This window comes from Babylonia areolata, chromosome 6 (genome assembly GCF_041734735.1).
Source record: "Babylonia areolata isolate BAREFJ2019XMU chromosome 6, ASM4173473v1, whole genome shotgun sequence".
Taxonomy (NCBI): domain Eukaryota; kingdom Metazoa; phylum Mollusca; class Gastropoda; order Neogastropoda; family Buccinidae; genus Babylonia; species Babylonia areolata.
In genome coordinates this window covers 48,411,222-48,429,711 of record NC_134881.1, presented here as the reverse complement: position 1 = coordinate 48,429,711, position 18,490 = coordinate 48,411,222, and the positions used below count along the sequence as shown (strand labels likewise).

The 18,490-nt window shown below is 45.9% G+C and overlaps 1 protein-coding gene across 2 annotated transcripts in view; it reads left to right on the top strand.

Annotated features, from left to right (window-relative positions):
- Positions 1 to 852: 852 nt before the first annotated feature.
- LOC143283109 (BLOC-1-related complex subunit 5-like) overlaps positions 853 to 18,490 on the top strand; it is a 48,615-nt gene continuing 30,977 nt past the window's right edge. Inside the window, exons 1-2 of one of the 2 annotated variants that reach the window (XM_076589221.1) lie at positions 853 to 1,021; positions 5,275 to 9,406. In XM_076589221.1, coding sequence (XP_076445336.1) covers positions 928 to 1,021; positions 5,275 to 5,834 — 654 coding nt within the window. In that variant the 5' untranslated portion in view covers positions 853 to 927 and the 3' untranslated portion in view covers positions 5,835 to 9,406. Of the gene's footprint in view, positions 1,022 to 5,274; positions 9,407 to 18,490 lie in introns of those variants that run through there. The other variant, XM_076589220.1, reaches the window with a different exon arrangement.

Here is an 18,490-nt window from a genome sequence, read left to right as displayed (position 1 = left end):
CATTCAGTAATTTATTCAGATTAAGGCAAATTCAGGCATTGTCAAACAGGATAAAGCTGAACTGACGCTTTTATAACAAAGTTCAGCAGAGGTGTTAAATGCATATGTGGAGAATCTATTTCTAGCAAACACATACTGTTTGAATGTCATTCTTAAATCGTTTTTACCAAACTTCTCAGAAAATTCTTTTGAATGTATTTTTGACAATTTCAAGATGTTATCTGCTATTGCAGGTTTGCTGCATAGTCCAACTGGACATTTGTTATAGTTGTTACAGTTGTTTGATGTAAGCGTTTCCTTCTATATTGTGCCTATGTCTCCCCTTTTAATGTTTTATTTTTTTCCAATGCTCTGTATCTTTCCCCACCACACACACACACACCATTCTTCACCCTCTGCCCAATACCGTTCCCATCACCACGCCCCGCCCTCCCCCCCTTTTTCCCCCCCGTCTAATATCACTTAAAGTGGAAGATATTAAACTGAAGACTACTACTACTACTACTACACACACACACACACACACACACACAATGTGCGCACTCTCTCAAAAACACACTGAGCACTGAGTACAAGGAGGGGTCATAGAGTTAGGACTAATCCATAGGGGAGAGTTAGGACTAATCAATCCATATGTCAGCTACAACACATCTGCTAAGCAGAAGAAAAAACTGTCCCTGCGAACCTGTACGTTCTTGGCAATAGTTATTTCCTTAGTCATTTCTCATTCAGAAATATCTCCGAAACGTTTCGCGAACCTTCAAAATGAATCAAATAGAGCAAAGTGAAATAATTCACACTTCCACACATTATGAGCTCACTTCCTCTTCCGTTGCAGCAATCAAACGGAAATGAAAGCGAAGAAAGTGTAGATTCTCACGCGCAGAACCTGAACGTGAATCCAGAGAGAAAACGACGCCTTAAATCATGGGATCGGATCAAAGCACTTTTTCGGAAGGAGGACTTGGCAGATCTAAACAAGATCCCTCAAAATTTTCAACCAGTCGACCTATTGGCGAAGGTAAAATATGATATTTGATGGATTCTGCCTTTTAAAAGTCCGAGTTGTGCATGGTACAGAAGGTTTAGAAAGGTAGAGTTTTTTGCTTTTTTAATGTGTGTGTAATGTCTCAGTCAAACAGTCATTTTTTGCATGACGTCCACAAAATCCACATAAATATTTGCCTGAAAAAACAAAAAAACAAAAAACCGGTGTTGCTTTTCCCCATTGCTTTCAAAGATTCGCAAACTAATGAAGCTACGCACATCAAGGACTTTCTAATCAACAGGAAACAGCATGTGATAGTCAACGGTACGCAGTCTCAGGAAGCCAGTGTGAGCAGTGGCATCCCCCAGGGGAGCGTGCTCGGCCAGTCTTGTTCGTTATTTTCATCAACGACCTCCCAGCCAGAGTTAAGAGCACAGTAAAAATGTTTGCGGATGATACCAAAGTGTTCAACAGAAGTGACACAGAGACGGGACCAAAAGAGCTTCAGGACAACCTTGACCAACTCCAGCACTGGTCTGACACTGGCTGCTTAAGTTCCATCCACAGAAATGTAGCGTAATGAAACTGGGGTGGCAGAAGTCAGAGGCAACATATTACATGACAAGCAAAAACGAAGAGGACAACAGTACAAGGGTGACATTAAAAGAGACTGCAAGCGAAAAGGACCTGGGTGTGCTCATTGATGACAAACTGAGTTTCAAAGAGCATGTTGCACAGTTGACATCCAAAGCAAACAGAATGGTTGGACTCATAAGGCGATCATTTGATTTCCTAACTGAGACAACTTTTGTTCAGTTGTACAAGAGCCTCGTCCGACCACTGTTGGAATATGGCCACTGTGTCTGGCAACCGTTTCACAAAACGCTATGTAGTGACATTGAGGACGTCCAGAGGCGAGCAACAAAACTCCTGGGCTCACTGAAGGAGAAGCCTTACCCCGAGAGACTGAAACTGCTGGGGCTGCCAAGTCTGGAACACCGGAGGCTGCGAGGGGACATGATCGAAGTATTTAAATACCTTCACGGTCATTATGACGCACAGAGGCCAGTGTTCCAGTCGTCACTTAGTGGAAACCTCAGAGGCAACACCTTAAAGCTCCAAAAACAACGCTTTCGCCTTGATGTCAGGGGGAATTATTTCTCTAACAGAGTAGTGACACAATGGAACGGTCTCCCAGACTCCGTGGTCCTGGCACCACCAGTCAACGCCTTTAAGAGCCGCCTAGATAAACACTGGAGGGGCCTACCTGGTCTGTACAACCCAGCTTGTCAGGCAACTGATTTGGTCTAGCCGTGCTCGCCACGCATGCAACCAATTCAGTAATAGTTCTTCAGGAACACAAACAGGCCTCGGGAGAGGCCTAAACCGTTGTCTAGTCAAGTCAAGTCAAGTCAAGCAGTGTACACATCCGGTTAGGTCCGCCATCTTGGTTTTTCGTCTGCCGCTGATTGGTCAAAACATGGATAACGTTAGTCCGATGTTGTCTGCACTTCCGTTTTCGTTTTCTCTTTTTGCGCGAAATACGATTCTGCGAAACGCAAGTTGACATTCCTCATTTCTGTCAGTGTTAATCGGTTTTTCTGCTTCATCAACATACTTGCCGAGGAGCATGGATTACGCTACGAAAGGTAAGTGGCTTATATCTTTTCTTTCCATTCACTTTTCCTGTTTCTTGATATGTTGAAGGAACATTTGGTTCAGAGGGGGGATGGGCGATTGCAAGGTATTTTACAGTATGTGTGTGTGTGTGTGTGTGTGTGTGTGTTGCTAGTATTTCAATGTGTTTGAAATGTGTGCAGTTTATATTCGAAATGTGAACATTTTAAAGTTGAATGTCAGGAATGAGCAGTGTAATATTTACTTGATTTTACTTGTGTGTGTGTGTGTGTGTGTGTGTGTGTGTGTGTGTGTGTGTGTGTGTGTGTGTATGTGTGTGTGTGTTTCCCTTGAGTTAAATGCTATTCAGGAATGCCCCCCTCCCCCCTTCCTATCCCCCCCCACCCCTCCCCCCACCTTTCCCCTCCTCACCCCCCACCCCCTGCCCCAGGGCACCGGCAACCACTCAGCCACCTCCCAATGTCGGATCCCTGGTAGCATTGGTTTATTATTATTTATTACTATAATAATGTGCAAGGACTGGTTTTACGTTTGTGGACTGATTAATGGATTGTAAACTTGTATATCAACCATGTGTTCTCTTTGCAGATGAATCCGAACACGCTCATGCATCGAGAAAGGATCAACTGCCTGACCAATGTGCTAAAGAACTGAGGTGGTTCAATGCTTCATTTGAGTGTCCGCCCATGGGGAAGGACCAATGGGCCACACTGTGCCATCTGATGTCACAGTTTCGGGACATCATTTTTGAAAATGAAGCAAATGTAATGCTTCCTCAGTATGGTAAGTTTACGGGTTATGTGATGATGTGAGAAACATTTTGGTTTAGTAAAACAATGTGGACAATGACCATTTATGTTACCAAAAATATCATGGAAGATAATAAAGAAAACCAATGTTTCCTGGCTGTACACTGGATGCTTCCTTTACACCTTCCGAATTCAGTACCAATTTTGAAAACTGAAATATGGTATTGTCATGTATTAGTATAAAAGTGATGTGCTCAAGGGGTACGCCATTTGCATACTTTAGAATAGAAAGAGATAGGATACTGTTTTCTTTGATATAGTCTTTGAGGTGGATAAATATAATCGAGAAGTCTGTGTTTGAATTATGTTGAATGGAATTAGTGCCTGATTTATTGGTAAACATATGTAATAGTGTGCAAATCTATTTGCCCTTATTTTTTTTTTTTTTCAAAACCATTCGGTGTGCTACACTGTTTCTAAATTTGGTAAGTCTGTTTTTACACTGTTCCAAAAGTAGGCGCTTGGTAAACTGATAAATAATTCGTGTAGAGATGTGACAATCTCAGTCCTACATAGGGACAGATCTCCGTCCAATTACAGATAGTATAATCTGTTTTACATTGGCTCACGGCACATGAGCCTTTTCAGTATTACCTGCCTATGCAGTCGGTGCTAAAGGAAGTTGATCTCTTTTGCATATCCGTGAGATTACACGCCGGTGTTGTTCTGTCCAGTGGGCTATCATTTTATGCTGTGACCATGTGTGTGTGACGTGAATGCATGTGCCTGTGAGTTCATTCTGTGAGTTCATTCTTGTTGCAACAAAGTTATTTCCCTTTTCTCTTGTTCTGTATGATTGCGAGACTGAAAGCAAGTATTTGGGTGAAAGATGTGTTGTGGTGTACATCTGTCTGGCACAAAGCGATACACATGTTTAGTCGCACTGTTTTCAAGAAGTTCTGTGACAATGTTAGATTGGTGCTAATATGTTTATTATGCTGGTTGACATTTCTATGACTTAGTGTTATGCACACCACTTAGTGTTAGACTTGGTTGTTTTGTCTTATTACTTTATATGGCTGAGTCACATGGGTGGATGTGGATATATGTATGTATGTAAGTGTGTGTGCTTGCGAGTATGTTTGAGTGTGCGTTGGTGAAAGGTGTATGGCGGCTGTGTAATTTTGTCCGGCACCCAGCAATGTGTTAGTCGCTTTATTTTATTTTGTTCATAGTGATGTGAGTAGGTGCTTGAGGGTAACTGAGTAGTTATAATATGCATATATGATGATTTTTGGTGCAACTCTTAGCAGTTGGACTTGCTGGTTTCACTATTATTTATTTGCAGGCTGAACTTGACGCATGTGTGTGTGCATGCGTTGTGTATGTGAGTGTGCATGTATAGTGTGCATTAGAAAAGGTATTGTTTTATGGTGGAGTCCTGTCTGGCTCACAGATATGTGCTAGTCATTTTATGTTAACTTATTCAAAGTATCTACTTGCTTGCGAGTTAACCATTCAAGGTATGCTATGTATGACATTTTATGATTTAGTGTGCACCACTCAGCACGTGTACTATATGGTTGTATTATTTTTAGTCAACAACATGCCTGTTTCTTTGTTGTTATATGATACTCATGATGTTCTTTTTGTGTGTCATTTCAGGCACTGTTCTTTTCCCGAGTACTAGTTTTCTAGTTCTCCTTCCCCTTCTACAATAAAGGAGGCTCAGAAGTTCAGTGTTGTATCACCCTCATATATGTTAAAAAAAAGAAAAAGAAAAAAAAAGTGCAAATAGATTTGCACACTATTACACATAATTTTATGGCACTAGACCAACTTTGTGTCTACTGTAATGCCACTAACCTACAAATACAGCATATTTATTGTGGGTTTCAGCTTCAACACCAAGTGAGTTGGCAGTACTGTGTTCCGAGGGTTCCGGGGGCTGGCTTCTGTCAAGCCATATCGTCTGGGTACTAGAGCAAGTGAACCGAACATCCAGGACATCGGTCGCTCTTTGCCTGAATGCAGCCACTGTCAACGACCTCAAAGGGCTTCAGCAGAAAAGGAATCTCCGTGAGGTGAAAAAGCTGATCTTCATCTTGAATGTTGGCATTGACTATCGGGGGACCTTTGTGTCATCGGCGTCAAAATCAGGCTGTCACTGGGCCCTTGCAGTGGTGGATATCGCAGCGAGGGGGAACCCAACAACCATCTATTGTGACAGCCTGGGTTGGGAATGCCCGCAGAACTTTGGCACCTGCGTCCAACCATTTTTACAATTTTTTGGATGTGGTGTTCCCAGTATGCTGGTTGCCTTGGCCCACGACACTACTGCACAGAATGGTCCTCACCAATGTACACATCTGTGCTTGAACTATCCTCTGCAGACATGTGGCAATGTCTGCGGAGTGATAGCAGTCATTGCAGCTGTCATTGCTGCACAAGATGACTGATTGTTCAATTTGTTTACTGGTCCCCGTCAGCAGCAGAGGATGTTCCTGCACAACCCCACGCGATATGAAAGATATTTGCGGAGGTTGATCATGGCATGGTTTGTGTCAGGCTCTGTGAACCTGTGCTACATTCTGCCAGCAACAGAACAACCTGGTCAGAAACGGAAGGCAGCAACTCCTGGCTCTCCACCACAGGAGAAGAAACCTGCATGGGGAGCAGCCCCTTCATCCACACCAAAGTCATCTCCCTCTGCTGGTGTTCCACCAAATAAGCCATCTCCCTCTGCTGGTGTTCCACCAAATAAGTCATCTCCCTCTGCTGGTGTTCCACCAAATAAGCCATCTCCCTCTGCTGGTGCTCCACCAAATAAGTCATCTCCCTCTGCTGATGCTCCACCAAATAAGCGAATTCCCCCGTCCATCACGAAACCACCAAACAATCCACCTGGTGGATCCGACACTGATCCATCTTCCTTCCGAAAGGCAAAGAGACCAAGCAGAGAATGTCCCTACTGTGATTCTCTTCTCTCCAGGCATGATGCCCTTGTACGCCATATAAAAAAATCCCACCCTGGTATGGAAGTACCCCACACTACAGGACATTGTAACTGTCAGCAGTGTGACTTTGTAGCGTATAATTTGAAGCAGTTGATTTATCACTACAATGCAGCACGTGGGAAAAATTTAAATATTCAGTCCAAAACATTCCAGTGTAAACAAGAATTTGAAGTTTGGCGGTCAGATACAGAAAAAACTACTAAAACTCATTTTGTCAAGCAACGTGGGCCTGAGAAATGGACTGAAAGTGTTACAGAGTTTTATTACTGTAATCGGTCTGAAATAAATGTAGCAAAGAGTGTGCCAGCAGACCAACGCAAGAGACACATAAAAACTCAGGGAACATCAAAAATTAAAGGAAAATGTACTTGCCACATGACAGTCACAACATACATTCATACTGGAAAAGTTACCGCTGTCTTTTGTTTAGACCACACTGGTCACGAGACAGAATTATGTCATTTAAAACTGTCACTTGAAATGCGCTCATTTGTTGCTGCAGAGGTATCCGCTGGTGTAGGAGATACAAAGCTGCTTAGAGAAATTAGAGATCAGTTTAGTACAATTGACAGGGACACCCTACTTACAAGGAAAGATATACAGAACATAAAACGTGAATACAAAATTTCTCACTCTCAGAAGGATTGAAATGATGCATGCAGCGTTCAGCTTTGGGTTGAAGAGTTAAAAGAGAACAGTGATAATCCCATTATTTATTTTAAAATGCAAGGGCAGTCAGATCCCAGTAATAATCTGCTGAAAGATGATTTTTTACTTTGCATTCAAACAGCATGCCAAAGAGACATGATGAAACATTTTTCTCGTGACATGATATTCATTGACTCCACTCACTCCACAACACAATACCAATTCCTCTTGACAACCATACTTGTAGCTGATGATTTCGGTGAGGGGATTCCTGTAGCATGGGCAATTTCTAACAAGGAAGACAGTTCTATACTTGAAGTTTTTCTTCATGCTGTTAAAACAGCAAATAATGGTGAAGATTATCAAACAAACACTTTTATGAGTGACTTAGCATCTTCATTCTATAATGCCTGGTGTGCAGTATTTCCAGTGCCTAAGAGAAGATTATATTGTACCTGGCATGTGGATAAAGCTTGGAGAAAGAAACTGAGAGAGTCAGTGCCAGATATGGAGGAGCAGGCTCAACTGTATTACATGTTGTGCATGTTGAGAAGTGAGGTAGAGGAGGGAATTTTCTGCAAAAAAATGACAGAATTTGAAGAATACTGTAACCAGAACTTTCCAAATTTCCATAATTATTTCCAAAGTGAATATGTCAGAGAAAACAGAGTTTTGTATTGGGCAGCATGTTTTCGTAAGGGTGTTTTTGCGAATACCAACATGTATGTGGAGTCATTCCATCGTGTGTTGAAAGATATCTATTTTCAAAGAAAGCAGAACAAACGCGTTGATAGTCTCCTCTTTGTTCTCCTCCAGCTTGCAAGAGACAAAGCTTGTGAACAGCTGTATAAATGCCATATGGGGAAGATGACACACAGACTCCGTGAAATTCTTATCAGACATAAGAGTGCTTTGACCATAAAAGATGTTGAAGAACATGGTAATGAATGGATTGTACTTTCTGCAGAGCGCAATGATGTGCAGTATTATGTAATCCCAAACGAAACCTGTCCCGAATGCAAGTGTAAACAGACCTGCACAGATTGTGGTGTTTGCCCTCATATGTTTTCATGCACATGTGCAGATTTTTTAACTCGAACGATACCCTGTAAACATATACATGCAGTTCAAATGGCCAGGGCAAAAAGCAGAACATGTGACAATTCAAAGGAGGAACCTGATCAGGCTGATGATGACATTTTGCCTGACAATAATGAGAAGAATGCAGATGATGAAAATTTCACTGAGAATTATACTGATTTCGCACAGAATGTATGCAAAAAAGATTCACCAAGTTCTTTTGATTTGAAGCAGTTGCACACACAGGCGCTGCAAGCACTGAATAATCTGATTGATTTTACAAAGCACACAAAAAACATTGATGCTGTGAAAAGTATTATTACAAATGTCTCATCAGCATTATCTATTGCCAAAGGTTTTGAAGCGTTAAGAACATGTGACAAGCCTGACGTAAAGTTTGAAGTAAAAGAACCAGTTACTGGAAACAAACATTTTGAAGCACAGAGAAAATTCTATGCAACGAAAAGAAAACCAGGCAGAAGTAGACTTAGACTTAGCAAACCTGATTCAAAGCAAACTGAGGAAATTAAATTGAAACTTAGTCAAATCACACCAAATGTTTGTGCTGTATGTCTGTGCAAAGAGGATAAGGCACTGCTGAAGAAATACTTTGGCGACAGTGTAACTCATGTGAAGGTTGGGTACATGTCCAGTGTGACCAAACAACAGGCGGTGATGAATATCAATGCACTCTTTGTACATCTAGGCAACTAAAGCAAAGATAGTTATGTAGGTCATTTAGGGAAGAGTGAGACAGGGGCTGAACAGTGGTTGATGATGAAGCAATGCTAGTATATTTCATCCCATCTCATGGATGGATTTACTCAAAAATGCCAATGAGACATTGTCTCCTTCACCAGTCACCATTTTTTTTTTAAGACATTTTCATTTTCTATGAGACAATTAAACATGTCACGGGCTGTCATGTCAGAATTGACTATTTAAGTATTACATAGACGTTGATATGTGTGCATGTGCATGCCTTCTTCTTCCTTTTGAGTGCTCATCGGTCAATGGCTGACCATTACTAGCACTTTTTGATGCATGTTGGGTATGTTTCTGTAGCTGGCACTGATATCATCTTTGGACATCAGCGTCAGGATCTTTTAAGTCCGAGCTTGATTTTGAATGCATGCGTGCTCAGACTAGACCTCGGTTTATACTCTCATCCGAGAGTCCGATTGGATGTCCGGCGACTCTACCCCCGACCACCGACGCATGTCATCGTCATGATGTGTTTTTGTGGATTTGCAAATTATCAGCATTACAAGAAATAAAGATTTTTGATCTTCTCAACTCTCCTGTTGAATTGTTCACTCCACAGACAATACAACACAATTGAAAACACACACACACACACACACACACACACACACACACACACACACAGAGTCACACACAAGAACAACAACAACAACACAGATAAAACATGACTACACTCACCACTATAGAAGTCACTGCAAAATTTGTATTTTTACTATTTGTCAAATCCCAAGAACTGAAGCCACTGACAGAACCTCACATTCTGATTCAGTTTACCTTTACTCACATCATATACTGAACAGTTACTCCAAGCATAATGACAAATGTGACTGTAGGTGATTGGATGGAATCGCAACTGTCCACACAGCAAACCAACACGGCGCAACAGAGCTTTGTGCTGAAACGAAGGATGCAGCCATATGATACGTCATATGATATGAATCTTGCCCTCGAAGTGAAAAGTAGGAATTAAGTCATTAGAATAGCTCTACTGGGACAATTTAGTACGCGGTCATTGTTGAGACAAAATGTGTTAAGATGCAGTTAAGCACTCATATAGACAGTCTGTGACTGTACAAGTTTCGGTTCAACTCAACAGTCGGACACTGTATGCAGACGACAAAATCGAAAACGGAAGTGCAGACGAAAAACAAAATGGCGGACCTAACGGGATGTGTTCCATTCCATTCCATTCATTCTCCTGCCCTGAATGGGCGTAGAAGAGACATGAGGGACGATTCCGTAGTCAGACGACGCCATCCGGTTCTATCTTCTGCCTGTCGTATCAGCGTAGCGCTATCCATATTGGTCCATTCCTTGATGTTGTCCATCCAGCATTTGGCTTGCCTCCCTCTTCGCCTACCGCCCTCTAGCGTTCCCTGTAGAACTGTCTTTTGCAGTGAATTGTGGCGTGTCACATGCCCGAACCATGACAGCTTCCTCCTTTTGACCACTGCTAAGAGTGGTTCCAGTGGACCCACTAGCATAGTTATTTGGCTCTTGACAAAGTCATTGGTCTCTCTGTCCTTCCATGAGATTCCAAGCAGTCGTCTGAAGCATTTTGTCTCAAACGTCTGGACTTTCCTAGTAGTCTCTGCTGTTAAAGTCCAACTTTCACATCCATACAGCAGTATGGATAGCACCAGGGATCGGTACAGTTTGATCTTTGTTGGAAAGCTGATCTCTCTGCTCTTCCAAATCTTGCTGAGCTTAGCCATTGCTGATGTTGCGATCGCTATCCTAATCTTTATTTCAGTTGTTGAGCGACCGTCGTTTGTGAGGGTGGTGCCGAGATATTTGAAAGCATCCACTTCTTCAAGTTGTTGTCCGTTCATGAAGATTTGAGCTTGGGTGTTGGTTGAGCTGTTTACCAACACTTTGCTTTTCTCGGTGCTCACTTCCATTCCGTATGCACTTGCTCTTCCTTCTAGTCTCTTGGTGAGGTCTTGTAGTTCTTTGTTGCTGCCTCCTAGTAGATCTATGTCATCTGCGAATCTCAAGTTGTTGATGATTCTTCCTCCTATGGAGATGGTAGAGTGGAAGTCATGGAGGGTTTCGCGCATGATGTTTTCTAGGAAAAGGTTGAATAGTACTGGGGAGAGGAGGCAACCCTGACGGACACCGACTGTGGTCTTAAAGTATATTCCGATTTGGTTGTTGAGGACGACTGCGCTGCTGGATGTCTTGTACAGCGCCTGAATGACTTGGGTGAGACCCTCCTCGATGCCAAACTGTCTGAGTACCTGCCATAGTCCATCATGCCACACCCCATCAAAGGCTTTCTTGAAGTCTATGAAGTTGTGGAACAGGTCTCTTTGATGTTGCAGGTGTTTTTCCATCAGTAATCGGATGTGTACACTGCTGTATTTCGCAAACTGACCATTTCAGTTTCAGATTCAAGGTGTCAGAGGAAGTGATCAGATCCATACACCGCTACACCACATCTGCTGGCAAAGTTTTCAAAAATCAAAAAGTCAGCAGGTGCCTTACCTTTGCATAAACCCAGTGTGCTGATCAGACCAATGTAAAAGGACAAAAAATATATGCGGCTTTTCCTATTCTATTCAAAGTAGCTAGGCGTTGATCAGTGCGAAGCTCAGTCCTTCACGAGATCCTGATGAGAATGCCATTGAATGTCATCGGTAATTGTTACATCCTTTAATTCTAGTTGGTGAGAGTTTGTCAATCAGTAATTTTAAAAGAATATTGTGAGTTCATTGGGCAGGTTGAGCTCCTCGACCAGTATTAACACTACAGCCTCGAATCGGTCCTCTGTCAGCACGCAGGTGACCGCCACGGTCACTACGGCTTCCTTTTCAGGACCGACGGGAGCTGAGGGACCCCGCTCAGCCCGTGGGAGCCTGCTGTTCCCACCTACCCAGCCCTCGGTCCTAAAAGGAGATGAGTGGGTGTTCGTCCCCTCACAGCACTCGTGGGTCCCTCTGGCATCCAGGGACGCTCTCTCTGAGAAGGTGTGGCACCCACCATCCCAAGCATGGTTGGACCTACGGTCCACACACTCCCCACCCTCTTCAGGTGTCAAGGACATAACAGAGGAGACCAGGGCCCTGCTCGGGATCGCCCCAGCTCATCCCGCTGGGCTGACCACAGCCCACAGGACGCCCCCGTGGGTACATCCACTTGGGATGGCACCCAGCAGGGGATGGACTGTGAACAAGAAGGACAGCCCCTGTCTTCGGATGAGGACGAACAAGCAGATGAGCACTCTTCGCCCCCATCCCAGTGCGACAGATGGAGCCCACGCCTCCCTAGGGACCAGCCTGAACCAAACTCGGACTTTGCCGAGCTCGAACTGACCCTCCCCAATAGGGTCACACATGCTGAATCAGTCCCTCAGGCAACTTTGTCACCCTTAACCCTCCTACGGTCAGGTGACTCTAACTCCAGAACCACAAGGCGACTCAGAGTGCCAGAAATGGCTCAGGAGTGGCTTAATAAGCCAGCCCGCACCGTCAGGGGTGCTGCTTCCATCCCTCCTCCAGGCAGGGAGTCACTCTCTGCCCCGGGCGCTTTTGCCCCAGGCAAGTTCCTTAAAGATCCCTCCAAGGGAGGAGTGTGGTCCTGGTACACACAGGACCACCCTGCCTACAGGGAAGCAGAGCCCTCCGCGCAGGACAGGATGTTGGTCTCACAGCGCACCACCTTCCCCACCTCAGCTACTCTTCCCTTTAAGACATTTGCAGAGTGGGACAAACTGGCCCGCCGCTGCCTCCTCGAGGTGTCCACGGCTTATACCTTCTTTGACGCATTCCTCCACAGAGCCAATGAGCTGTGGGAACGACGTCCAGTTCAGCAGGACACGGAGTCTCCTTCCTCTGGCCTGCCTGGCCTCTTCTCAGACCCGAGGTTAAACACTTTTGGCAATCGAGTAGCGTCTGGTCTCACGGCAGCTGCAGACGCAGCTACCAGCCTTCACTTCAATACGGTGCTAGCGCGGCGGGATGCTGTTCTCCGCCTCTCTAACATTCCAGTAGAGGAGAGGGCTGCTCTGCGGTCCATCCCAGCACAGCAGCACTCCCTCTTCGGCCAGTATGCGCCGCATTTTGTCAGCCACAGGGCAGAGACAAACCGGGAGGTGGCCTCATATTTAGCCCAATCCTCCCAGGGGCGCCAGGGTTCTATGCCATTGAAGAGACCCGCCACCAGGGCTCCTCCATATACCTCGCCTCCTAAGCCAAAGCGGCGTGCTCAGAATCAGCGGCAGAGGAACAAACCACCTCATGGCCGTCCAAGCCGTCCGGCCATGCCCAAGGCCAGAAGGCAGCACCCCCAATGACTGGGCCCCGATTCAGCACCGCCAGTCGTTCAGCCCCTCCAAGTAGGAAACTTGTCCCGGCACGCGCATCAGTGGCGTGCTCTGGGACTCAACGACTGGATTGTGTCGGTGCTAGAGTCGGGATACATGCTCCCTTGGGTGGGGGACCGCCCCCCTCTAAGATCCACTCCTCCTCCTTATGTGCCCAGCTCGATGGAGCAGGAGAGCGTCTTAGAGAAAGAGATATCGCACCTACTCCTCATAGGGGCGATATCTCAACTCTCGGACCCGGGCCCCGGTTTTTACGGCCGGTTGTTCGTGATTCCAAAAGTCTCCGGAGGGTGGAGACCAGTCCTGGACTTGTCCCCCCTCAACAGATTCCTCCCCAAGATGAAATTCAAGATGGACACACAGGCACAGATTCGGGAGACCATGCAACGGGGAGATTGGGCGACGTCCATCGATCTGAAAGATGCTTATTTCCATATCCTCATCCACCCGGCATCCCGCCGGTACCTGAGGTTCGTGTGGAGGGACAGAGTGTTCCAGTTCTCTGCCCTCCCATTTGGTCTGTCCCTTGCCCCTTTCCTGTTTACCAAGGTGGTGCGGGAATTGGTGTCAATCGTCCGGTCGGAGTCCATTCGGCTCTGTGTGTACCTGGACGACTGGCTTATTCTGGCCCAGTCACAGGCTCTGTGCCAGAGTCATACAGCCAGACTTCTAGACCTGTGCTCCCAACTGGGCTTCATCACGAACCAGGAGAAATGCGATCTGTCCCCGAGCCAGTCCTTCGACTTCTTGGGGATGAGATTCGACACGCGGTCCATGATAGTCTCTCCGACGCCAGATCGGTGGGACCGTCTGGCAGGCCTCCTCAACCACTTGCGCCATTCCTCCCAAGCAACGGCGCGGACACTTTCTTCCCTCCTGGGCATGATGGAGTCCATGGCACCTCTCATCCCTCTGGGCAGGGTTCTCAAGCGCCCTCTTCAGAGGGCACTCAGGCTACGGTGGTCCCAGAGCACTCAGCCATGGGATACCCGGATATGTCTGGGCGAGTGGTTCCTCGAGGTGACATCAGAGTGGTTAACCACCCCTCTTCTGACACAGGGGGTGCCCATAGCCCCACCTACTCTTCAGGTGGCACTATTCACAGACGCCTCCTCCATGGGCTGGGGAGCCCACATGGACTCACTCCATGCAGCAGGGACTTGGTCCCCGGAGGAGCGCCTATGCCACATCAATGTTCTGGAACTGGAGGCAGTTCGCAGGGCTCTCCAGCACTTCATAGCGGAGGCCAAAGGCAAGACCATTCGCTTGTTCACGGACAATACAACAGTCACTTGTTACGTGAACAAAGGGGGCGGAGCGCACTCGGCAGACCTCTCTCTGCGGACCGAGGCTCTCCTCCGTTGGTGCCACAGCAAGGGCATTGCACTTTCAGCGAGACACATAGCAGGGAAAGACAACATTTTGGCAGATGCTGTCAGCAGGTCCAAGAGTGTCATACACACAGAGTGGACCCTGGACAAGGACACCCTGCAAGGAGTGTGGGAACAGTGGTTCTGGCCGATGGTGGACCTCTTTGCGACAAGGTTCAGCAAGAGACTTCCCACTTACGTCTCTCCAGTCACCGACCCAGAAGCATGGGCAGTGGACGCTCTCTCTCTAGACTGGAGCAGTCTGATTGCCTACGCGTTTCCTCCCTTTCCAATCCTGTCCAAGGTGATACGGAAAGCCAGGTTGGAACGCCCGCAGATGATCCTCATTGCGCCGAAATGGCCAGCCCAGCCCTGGTTTCCGGTCCTTCAGTCCCTGACACATGTTCCACCACTGGAACTGGAAACCAAACCTCATCTGCTGAGGCAGCCTCGTTCGGGCATTCCTCACTCCAATCCTCAAATGCTCCACCTGCACGCGTGGCTGCTGTGCGGGCGGATCTGTCAGCATCACCATTGAAGTCTTCCACCCCTCGGTCAGCCTCTGTGTCCGCCGCGCTGACCAAGGGGGGTGCCTCCTCCGACCTCCTCTCCATAGTCTCCAAAGCCAGGAGGGAGGGAACAGAGACTTTGTATGACTTTCGATGGAAGAAATGGCTGAGTTGGTGTACAGCTCAGAACATTCCCCCTACTAACCCTACGAGCATGCAGCTGGCCAACTTTTTGGCTCACTGCTCCTCGGTTCTCAACCTGTCTGCTAGTTCTGTGAGAGGGTACAGGTCTGCCATTTGTACCACTATCAAACAGCTAGGTGGTCCCGCTTTTGAAGCTGATTTCCTGCTCAGAGAAGTGGCTAGGGGCGCCTCTCTGAAGGAAGCTAGGAATCCCAGAAGAGTGCCCCTCTGGGACTTGTTCCTGGTGCTGGATTTCATTCGAAAACAGCCCTTTGAGCCATTGGGGACTATTCCTTTTGACCTGCTCACTCTCAAGACCACTTTCCTTCTGTTGCTGGCCACGGGCCGTCGTAGAAGTGAGATTCATGGTCTTAGTGGTATGCCACAAGATCTAGCATTCCACAGAGATGGTTCCATCACTCTTCGTTTCCTTCCAGAGTTTCTGGCTAAGAACCAAGACCCCGAGGTCCCTTCCCCCTCTCTGAGGGTCAGACCTTTGTCGGATATTCTGGCACAAGATGATGAAGATAGGCATCTCTGCCCCGTTCGGTGCCTCAAATACTATTGCAATAGGTCTCGCCATAGGCGTTCTTCTCAGAGGCGCCTTCTCATCTCCCTCAATGAGAATTACAAGAAAGATATCGCTGCAGGCACCATTTCCCGCTGGGTTTCCCAAGTCATTCGTAGAGCCTACTCTCATGCACACAAGGATCTCAGTTGTCTTAATCCCAGAACACACGAAGTGCGGGCCATAGCTACTTCGGCTGCTTTCCAGCACTCGGTACCACTGCAGCATGTCTTGGAGGCAGCCTTCTGGCGGTCGGAGAATCCCTTCATCAACTTCTACCTCCGGGATTTCCGTATGACCAGGGCTGACGGTTCCAAGGGGATTTCCTTTGTCGCGGCTAACACTGCTGTCTCAGTTTCAAGGGCTCCCCATACGAACCAGTAGGCGTTGCCCTCCTCCATTTGCTTTAAATTCTGCATCAGTTTGACATGGTACAGTATATGACACCAAAAGGAGGAGTTTGTATTATACTCCATGTTTGGTGTTTACATATACTTACCATGTCAAACTCGAATGCCCGCCCGTCCGTCCCCGCGTCTCCGCCGTGGTTCTCATGGGGCATTTTCATTCATGGCCACGGAATGATTCAGCGCTTATAGCTGTTAGAGGCGTTTGATTGGCTAAGAGCGGGCCAGACTAAGAGGGGCGTCTTTTCACTGTTAGCCGCGCGAAATTTGGCCAAACAGAGCAAACCATAGGCCTAGTTTGCATCAGTTTGACATGGTAAGTATATGTAAACACCAAACATGGAGTATAATACAAACTCCTCCTTTTGGTGAGAGATTTGGCAAATATGGAGTCAGGAGGAGGTGTTGAGGGTGACCCATCTTTGGATCAAAAGTTCAATTCCTGGTTGGACTTTTCTGTTGGGACCAGTTCTATCAGCCATTAGTGAAAAATTCATGCTAGTCAGCAGCGAAAGCAAACTCAAGAATCAAGAAAGGCCCACATTTCCCTGAAACTCCAGAACTGTAGTTTGCATCTATATAGACTTTCATTGAACGAGAATTGAATGTTACATCTGTTAATTATTCAGGACTGATGTCTCCACACCGATCAAGGATTGATGCCCAGCACCGGCCTTTTCTGTTTGGAAAATGGCAGCAACATAGTCATGATAGTGATGGGGGTAAAGCAATGCAGCCCATATGCTTCATGCTAAGTATGAGTTTAGCAGCCTTCATCAATCTGTTGTAAATACACAGACAATAAAAGTAACCCTGCTGGCCAGGTCACAATGCTGAAACCATCTGGCCACTTAAGTCTGAAATTCCAGTGATGTGTGGAAAAAAGAAATAGAGGGAGTGATCGAGGCAGACAGTTTCAGTTTCTGAAGGAGGCATCACTGTGTTCGGACAAATCCATATATATGCTACACAACATCAGCTTGACAGATACCTGACAGCAACATAACCCAACACACTAAACAGGTCTTGAGTATATATTTGTGTACCCATCAGAATGGGTTTCTTCTACATAATTTTGCCAAAGGACAATCCTTTCGTTGGCATGGGTTCTTTTTCAGTGCACCAAGTGCATGCTGCACATGGGACCTTAGTTTATTGTCTCATCTGAATGACTAGACACTCAGTTTGATTTTCCAGTCAAACTACGGAGAATGGGCGAGGGCAGGAATTGAACCAAGACCCTCACAGACACTGAATTAGCAGATAATCTGATAAGCATCTTAACCATTCTGCCACCTTCCACCCAGACAGACAGGCAGACTGGAAGAGAGAGAACATGCATTCAAGTTAAATAACGAAATGCAGCATTCACCATTACATATGGAGTAATCAGTCTTCATGCCTCTCAGTCTCATGTGATTTCTGCTGCACAACAACAAAACAGAAAATGCTGACGGTGGAGAGGGGGAGGGAGATGGGAGTGGGAGATTGCCAGTTCCAAGCGAAATCATATTTTTGCTCACCATCAGAAACAAATGTTTGTTAAAACAAAAGTTGTGTGCAACAGCACTTCTACCTTAAGCAGCTCACAATGGTTGGCAATCATAATAATAATATAGATCTATATTGAAGTTTCAAACTTTCCTTGTCTTTTTCATATTAAAAAATTACCAAACATATTTTTGGACCTGATATACATGATAATCATTCTGGACAAATCCAGTTCTTCGATGTGTTCTCAGCTACTTTCAGTTGTAGTCATTGTAGAATGAACAGATTTGTACACGTCATGAAATTAGTTGTTGTTTTTGTAAATAGCACAGAGAGGGAGAGAGTATGGGGCTTGGCACAAGAGTTTAGGTTACGGCCCTTGATTGAAATGGTATTAGACATAAGCTGACCATTAGGTGACAGGAAGTAAATGGTTCTGGGAGAATGCTGCTTGGTGTAAACAATTTCTACAGACCAGATTCGTTCCCCATGCCTTGCATCCAGAAATAGACTTTAACTTGTGACAGCCAGTCAGTGAAGCCAGAGGTAGAGTGGTCAGAGAACTCTCCGACTGTGTGTCTGCTTTTGAAATGGGATGCTAGTGATTTTTCACCCCTGCTTGACATGCGATATATGTTACCATGTAAGCATGGCTGCCTACATGGCGGGGTAAAAACGGTCATACACGTAAAAGCCCACTCGTGTGCATACGAGTGAACGCAGAAGAAGTTACCATGTAAGCACAAAAAAAAA